The sequence below is a fragment of the Rutidosis leptorrhynchoides genome, chromosome 2, assembly GCF_046630445.1.
Source record: "Rutidosis leptorrhynchoides isolate AG116_Rl617_1_P2 chromosome 2, CSIRO_AGI_Rlap_v1, whole genome shotgun sequence".
In the NCBI taxonomy this organism is placed as follows: domain Eukaryota; kingdom Viridiplantae; phylum Streptophyta; class Magnoliopsida; order Asterales; family Asteraceae; genus Rutidosis; species Rutidosis leptorrhynchoides.
This window is the reverse complement of record NC_092334.1, coordinates 248467918-248477137: the sequence shown is the minus strand read 5'-3', so window position 1 is coordinate 248477137 and position 9220 is coordinate 248467918. Positions and strand designations below refer to the sequence as shown.

The 9220-nt window shown below is 31.3% G+C and overlaps 1 protein-coding gene across 1 annotated transcript; it reads right to left on the bottom strand.

Moving 5' to 3' along the window:
* Window positions 1–3715: 3715 nt before the first annotated feature.
* Window positions 3716–5288, bottom strand: LOC139888638 (uncharacterized). The gene is made up of 3 exons (XM_071871634.1): window positions 4853–5288; window positions 3951–4644; window positions 3716–3908 (listed from the first exon to the last, which is right to left on the bottom strand). The coding sequence occupies exons 1-3, from the start codon at window positions 5286–5288 to the stop codon at window positions 3716–3718; spliced, it is 1323 nt and encodes a 440-aa protein (XP_071727735.1).
* Between the last annotated feature and the right edge of the window lie 3932 nt (window positions 5289–9220).

The following is a 9220-nucleotide window of genomic DNA, read 5'->3' as shown; positions in this document are numbered from 1 at the left end:
CAAACAATGGTATACCGCTTATACTTTTATTTTGCACAAAAATGTATATTATCTTATACTGTATTTGTAAAACTTTTGCGACATCATTTTGCAGAAATTGATCTTCACCAGCTGATGAGAACAACGGACGTTAAGGCGATTAAGCCCCGTGCCGCCCTGTGATGACCAGGAAATTTCTGACCAAATTTAAACTTAATCTTTAAATGTTTCTGACACGATAAGCAAAGTCTGAAATGTTGAGTCTCGAAAATTTTGGAACTGTGTTCATATAATCAATTACCCTTTTATTCCTACGATTCATGAACGTCATAATTTGTATTAATTATATATATGTGTATATATATATATTTTTAACTTGAAAATATGATAATTAAATATCTCATTAAGTATATTAACAAAGTATTATATATATATATATATATATATATATATATATATATATATATATATATATATATATATATATATATATATATATATATATATATATATATATATATATATATATATATATATATATATTTTTATACTACTAATTTAGAGAGTTTTCGAACAATATATATGTTACTATTTAAATGACGTAATTAACTTATGTTAAAATGTATTTACATACAATGTATTATGAGTATAAATACAATATTAAAACTATTAAATACACTTAATAATATACAAAAATATATAAAGGATAGCTATACTCATATTTCCGTTCATTTTTTTCAAGAATCCTACTCGTATTCATACAATATATATATACATGTATTATACGAAGCTTCTAGAAGTATTTACTATTGATATATACTAATAAAAATTTGTATTAGTGGAGTATTATGTCATGCATGACATCATCAATCTTATTATGTCATTCATGACATCATCAATTTAACTTATACTAGATATTAGTCAAAAAAAGACAACATAAAGTATTTACTATTCGTATATACCAAAAGTAACTTGCATGATTGATGTATTATGTCATGCATGACATCATCAATCTTATTATGTCATGCCTGACCTCATGGTATTTAACTTATCCTAGATATTTGTCATAAAATAACAAAATACAACTAGTATATAAAGACCTTACATGGTATTTTTTTTACACACATTTACATCCATTCTACTTTCAATTCTCTTCCAAGTATTCTCTTATTCTTTCTCTCTAAAAACACTCTCTAATATCCTCTCTTCAAGTTCTAATAAGCCTTCATTATCTACAACAAAAACTAGTTACAAAAACAATCCATAAACACCATAGAAGTAGTAATCAAGAACACCTCCTTTGATTTAAGTTTTGCTTCCAAGTTTGGTTATCTTTAAGCACCCTTTCAAGGAGTCTTTCAAGCTCTATAAATCCTCTTCATATTCAGCTACTTCCCTTTCTTAAATCAAGGTATTAGCCTTACCAAAACTCTTGTTCAATTCATATGATTATAGCTATCTATATAAAAGATCATAGTTAATAACAACTAAAACATAGTTTGGATGATTCTAAACTTGTTTGAAAACTAATCTAATATAACCCTAACAATACTTATTTATACATATTATGATGTTATATTAAACTATTATAAGAACTTATAACTTGTACATATGAAGAACACCTTAAAAACTTAACATACATCAACTAGTCTCCATTCGGTAAAAGCAGACTGTTTTTGGTTGGGAATTAAAAACCTATCTTAGACTTTGAGTTCGAAGCTAAGACTTTGGAAATATATTAATATATGTAACTAAGACTTTCAGTAAATTTTTCATGATTTTAGACAAAGTGGAAGTATTTGATCAAAAATCATATATTGGGTGGATGTCAGGATTCTTCCAAATCTGTCCACCGGTACAAAAAGAGGGTAAAACTATAAAAATTAATATATGAGATAAACTTTTCAAATTGGTTTTGCAAAATTAACTTCTTAAGGAATCCATAGCAATTTTATTCACTTTAAACGGAGTTGTAATGAATTTTTGGCGAGCAAAACAAAATCTGCTAAAATTAACGTTGTATGGACGAAATTTATCTTATAAAAACTATATTAACCATATCCTTGCTAACTTTTCCTATATCCTATATATATTTGGACATGTTATCATTAGTATAACAAAATATTATAATCTTGGTTAATTCTAAGATTGTATATATATAATAATCTTCGTACGTTCCATGATAATACGTGCACAATACGCTTTGATAAATCCTAAGTCAACACGTCTCTGGATTGATGCAAGACAATATGTACATAATACGCCATAGGGTAATTCTAAGATTATATATATATACCGATTATTGGACTGTTGGACTTTTCGGACTACTAACAAAGGACTACTAACAATGGACTACTAACAATGGACTACTAACATAAAATGTTAAAAATTATTATATAAGTATTATATGAACTTGTTATATTAATTTTGTTCATATGTATTATTATCTGAATCGTTATTATTATTATAGGTTTGTGAATCCAAGGACGTCGGCTATATTTTAATAAGTTGAAAACTTGTTAAAACTATACATTTATGACTGTGAGTATATAGTCTCATTTTTAAACTCTACAAATATTTTGGAATGAGAATACATGCATCTTTTGTTTTTCGAAATAGACACAAGTACTTAAATATATATTCTATGTTGAGTTGTACCTTTGTATATATCCATAATAGTCTGGTAACTATTTGTTACATGTGGTTAACATGTAAGCGCGCATCCTATTGATAGATCTATTGGGTTTGAAAACCCCACTCGGGCTAGTTAGCACTATTTCATAACGGGTGTTTAGTACTTTGTTTTACTACACTTGGTACGGTGTAGAGATAACTTTGAAAAGGGAATATGCACGGAAAACATCTGTTAAGTATAGTTACTGGGCGCTCAACAACATATAGAATATCTTTGCTAAAACGTTTATAACATGAAATCTGGTGGTCTATTATTATATCTTATGCTGGCTTTAAAACCTATATCTCACCAACCTTTGTGTTGACTGTTTAAGCATGTTTATTCTCAGGTCCTTAAGAAAGTCTTCTGCTGTTGCATTATCTGAGCAAGCTGTGCATGGAGTATCATGCTTTTGTTTAAATGAAGTGTTGCATTCAATAAAATATTTTTCATGTATTATATTCAACTGTTATGTTACGTGTGTGGTATTTGAAAACTAATGTAATATGGGGATTATTCCTTAAATAATCTCCCATTTGTTTAAAACATGCATTATGTATAATAATGCTGAGCTTTTTATGAAACGAATGCAATATTTTCTAAAACGTATCATATAGAGGTCAAATACCTCGCTATGAGACCAATGAATAACGTACCTCGTTTATAGTATTATGGACGGATCGTTTCACCCCCAAAAGACGGTGATGGCAAAAGTTAAAATTTCATGAAATATCCGCATTATTACTGCATTAATAGGCTGTATCATTACTTAGAGAAATAATGCCATGCATTTTAGAATTTCTACGAAAACTTAGTTGCATTTTACATAAGAATTCATTCAGTGTCGTAAGATTTAAGCGTTTGCATTCCACAAAATTATCACTGCGCATGGCCACACGCAGTGTTTTCTGCTTTATATAGGAGCAATCGCTAAAACACAAATTCACTTCTTCTTATTCATATTTTTCGAGTAGTAGCAGTTCCTTAATAAAAACAACGTGTTAATCATGATTAAACATGATTAAACACTCAACTAATGTTTTTCCGTTATAAACATTTATGCTATTCAGCGAGCACCGCGTGTCCTTCAACACCAACATTTTCTCGCGTAGTAATCATCGCGCAAAGTGGTTCAATTACCGCCGAAGTCAGCTTACCAATGCCTTTACAAGTAGAAAATTTCACCATTCCATGCAACGTAGATGGTATTGCGCCAAACATGCGCAAAGCAGTGCGGCCAAGAATCATGTTAAACCTAGACTAATTACACATTACATAAAGGTTTAATAAGGCTTGCCGCTTTAGCAATTCATCGCGGTCATCTACTAATTCAACTTGCAATTCCAACTGGCCAATAAGCCAAGTTGATTCTCCTGAAAAACCAGCTAACGAAACCGCAGTAGGTTTTAGCAAAGCTTTAATATGTGCAGGCAACTTGTTGAAACATTGCTCATACATTAGCTCTACACTGCTACCAGTATCAACATGCACCTTCAGAATTATAATGCCAGTATTCGCAATGCGGAATGAAACCACCATTGGTTTATCATGATCTGCGCTCAAGTTTATTGGAGGGAAAGTACTAGAGGGGCATTGCCAGTTCGCGAATTGCTTAGATACTTGGAACACTGACATTTCGCCTTGAACCTCCACTAGATTAATAACCTGAATTTCGCGCAGATTCTGTTTCTTGCTCAACATTTTAACCCCTAGATTCTTCACTGTGGGAGCTTTTCGATCATCGGCATTTGGCACTTGCAGAGCATTAGATTCTGCGGGCAAGATAATCGCATTTGCAGTACTTGCAGCACCTTGAGCTATTAAATGATCCAATTTACCTTGCTCAAATGCCTCCGCAATTAATTCTGCCAAATCTCTACAGCGGTTAGTATCATGACCATAGTCATCATGAAAAACGCAAAACTTGGATTTATCACGCCTGCTGTTCTCTGCTAACGGTTGAGGATTGGGAAAAGATCTCGCTACCCTTTCTTGTAAAAGAATTTTGTTTGGGAGTTTTTGTTAACATTTGGATTATGTTGAAGGACTCATTATTCCATTTTCATGAAGAATAGCGATCGCGACGGTTATATCCATGATTATGACTTTGACCCTGATGTCTGTCATTACGCGGGTAACTACCGCCACCATTTCGCCTTAGATATCTCGAACCGCGAAAGTTGTCATTATTTCAATCACGGAAAGAATCATTATCATCCCGCCAACTTTTATCCTTACCCCATACACATGCATGGGTTATAGCACTGTCCTCTCCGCCTCTGATGTAATCATACGTTTCTTGCTGCACCTTAGCAAAAGTTAGCAGAACATCTCTCCTCAAATGCCGCACAAGCGTTGGATGTCGTTGCGAATTAATGGCATGCAAAAACCTAGAGATTTTTTGATCTTCATTCAAACTTGGTATCTTTTGACATTTATAGATGTATCGCGTAAGTAACGCATTTAAAGTTTCCTTGTTACCCTGCTTGATGTCATGACATTCGATATGTGTCTTCTTCTGCGGTAAAAGTTTCTGAAAATGCAATAAAAATTTATCGCGAAGATCGATAAAGCCAATAATACTGCGGGCTTGCAAACTATGAAACCACTCCCTTGTTGACCCTTGTAAAACCATTGAAAATACTCGGCACGCAACCGGATCATCCCAATTATAGGTTCTTACTACTCCCTCAAACCGTTGCAAAAAATCCAAAGGGTCAATTAAGCCCGAGTAAACTCCCAACGTTGCCGTCACAATGGTCGGTGTAAGAATCGGGTAATCAGAGATATGCTGGACAAACTTTGTTGAGACCAGAACTTTTCCATGTTTATATATATTAAATGAAATTGATATTTACATGATTAAGTATTTCTAACATGTTAAGCAATCAAACTTTTTATGACTTGATTAATTGAAATAGGTTTCATATAGACAATTGACCACCCAAGTTGACTGGCGATTCACGAACGTTAAAACTTGTAAAAACTATATGATGACATATATATGGATATATATATAGTTAACATGTTATTATGATAGTTAAGTATCTCATTAAGTATTTTAACAATGGGTTATATACATAGAAATGAGACTATTGAATTAAGAAACTCGAAAACGATATATATAACAATTTTCGTTATAACAACGTCTTACTAATTACATATGAATCATATTAAGATATTGATACACTATATAAACATGATAAATGATAAGTAAACATATCATTTGGTGTATTAATAATGAACTTCATATGTAAAAACAAGACTACTAACTTAATGATTTCGAAACGAGACATATATGTAACGATTATCGTTGTAACGACATTTAACTGTATATATATCATACTAAGATATATTAATATATCATAATATCATGATAAAGTAATAATTTAACATCTCTTTAGATATAATAAACAATGGGTTAACAACATTTAAGAAGATCGTTAATCTAAAAGTTTCAAAACAACACTTACATGTAACGACTAACGATGACCTAATGACTCAGTTAAAATGTATATACATGTAGTGTTTTAATATGTATTCTTAAACTTTTGAAATACTTCAAAACACTTATCAAAGTACTTTTACTTAACAAAAATGCTTACAATTACATCCTCGTTCATTTTCATCAACAATTCTACTCGTATGCACCCGTATTCGTACTCGTACAATACCCAGCTTCTAATTGTATTTACTATTAGTATATACACTCCAATGATCGGCTCTTAGCAGCCCTTGTTTGTCACCTAACACATGTGGGAACCATCATTTAACATTTAGCAAGAAATATCTAACAAAACAACAAACTAATGGAGCCTATATTGACTCATACATTCACGTGAATGAGGAACCAAAAACACACTTTCATTTTCAATTTTCATGCATCAAACTACTCTCTCTCAAGTGTTATTCCATTGTTCTAAGTATTATTCATCATCTTCATCAAAATCTAGCTCAATCTAGTTCATAAATCCATACATAAACCAAGTTATAAAACAACTACTCAAAAACACACCAACAACACTTCCAAGTTTGGTAGCTTACTTCCAATCTTGCAAATCCACTTTGAGTGATCATCCAACCTCAAGAAATCTTTCTTATTTATAGTAAGATATCTTTCTAATACAAGGTAATACTCATATTCAAACTTTGATTCAATTTCTATAACTTTAACAATCTTATTTCGAGTGGAAATCTTACTTGAACTTGTTTTCGTGTTATGATTCTACTTCAAGAACTTTCAAGCCATCCAAGGATCCTTTGAAGCTAGATCTATTTTTCTCATTTCTAGCAGGTTTAGCCACAAAACCTGAGGTAGCAATGATGTTCATAACATCATTCGATTCATATATATGAAACTATCTTATTCGAAGGTTTAAACTTGTAATCACTAGAACATAGTTTAGTTAATTCTAAACTTGTTCGCAAACAAAAGTTAATCCTTCTAACTTGACTTTTAAAATCAACTAGAAACATGTTCTATATCTATATGATATGCTAACTTAATGATTTAAAACCTGAAAACACGAAAAACACCGTAAAACCGGATATACGCCGTCGTAGTAACACCGCGGGCTGTTTTGGGTTAGTTAATTAAAAACTATGATAAACTTTGATTTAAAAGTTGTTCTTCTGGAAAAATGATTTTTCTTATAAACATGAAACTATATCCAAAAATCATGGCTAAACTCGAAGTGGGAGTATGTTTTCCAAAATGGTCATCTAGACGTCGTTCTTTCGACTGAAATGACTACCTTTACAAAAATGACTTGTAACCTGTATTTCTGACTATAAACTTATAATTTTTCTGTTTAGATTCATAAACTTAAGTTCAATATGAAACCATAGCAACTTGAATCACTCAAAACGGATTTAAAACGAAGAAGTTATGGGTAAAACAAGATTGGATAATTTTGCTTGTTGTAGCTACGTGAAAATTGGTAACAAATCTATATTAATCATATCCTAGCTAACTCATATTGTATTATACATGTATTGTAATATATTATGTAATCTTGGGATACCATAGACAGGTATGCAAATGTTTTGACATATCATATCGACCCATGTATATATATTATTTGGAACAACCATAGACAATCTATATGCAGTAATGTTTAAGTTAGCTATACAGGGTTGAGGTTGATTCCAAAAATATATATACTTTGAGTTGTGATCTAGCATGAGACGTGTATACACTGGGTCGTGGATTGATTCAAGATAATATATATCTATTTATTTCTGTACATCTAACTGTGGACAACTAGTTGTAGGTTACTAACGAGGATAGCCGACTTAATAAACTTAAAACATTAAAACGTATTAAAAAAATGTTGTAAATATATTTTGAACATACTTTGATATATATGTATATATTTGTTATAGGTTCGTGAATAGACCAGTGGCCAAGTCTTACTTCTCGACGAAGTAAAAATCTGTGAAAGTGATTTATAGTTTCACTTTTTAAATCTAACATTTTTGGGATGAGAATAAATGCAGTTTTATAAATGTTTTACAAAATAGACACAAGTACGTGAAACAATATTCTATGGTTGAATTATTAAACCGAATATGCCCCTTTTTAGTCTGGTAATCTAAGAATTAGGGAACAGACACCCTAATTGACGCGAATCCTAAAAATAGATCTATTGGGTTCAACAAACCCCATTCAAAGTACCGGATGCTTTAGTACTTCGAATTTATCATGTCCGAAGGGAGTCCCGGAACCATAGGGGATATTCTATATGCATCTTTTTAAGGTCGGTTACCAGGTGTTCACCATATGAATGATTTTTATCTCTATGTATGGGATGTATATTGAAATATGAAATCTTGTGGTCTATTATTACGATTTGATATATATATAGGTTAAACCTATGACTCACCAACATTTTTGTTAACATTTAAAGCATGTTTATTCTCAGGTAATTATTAAGTGTTGCATGCTAATATATGGACAAGATTTGGTGTCAGCATGCTTGTATAATATTGTTTAAAACTGCATTCAAAATTTACTTTGTTGTAACATATTAATATTGTAAACCAATATGTATTGATAGTGTGTAAGTGTGATATTTTTAGATTATCATTTCTATATAATCTAGGTGGTGTCTTTTTAACCTTGTTGATAAAATAAAGGTTATGGTTTGTTTTAAAAACGAATGCAGTCTTTGAAAAACGTCTCATATAGAGGTCAAAACCTCGCAACGAAATCAATTAATATGGAACGTTTATAATCAATATGAACGGGACATTTCAGTTGGTATTTGAGCGTTGGTCTTAGAGAACCAGAATTTTTGCATTAGTATATCTTACCGAGTATGTTAGGATGCATTAGTGAGTCTGGACTTCGATCGTGTTTTTCTTCAAAAACGATTCCTTAACATTTTTTGTTGGAAACTATATATTATTAACATGTAAATCTTATGTGATATATTAATCTCTTAACGTGTTTGATATTGTGTGATAGATGTCTACCTCTAGTACAAATTCCATCGACTCACCTAATAATAATGAAGAGTCGAATATACTTTGGGAAGATTCACAAATTCCCAAAGAGGAACCGGA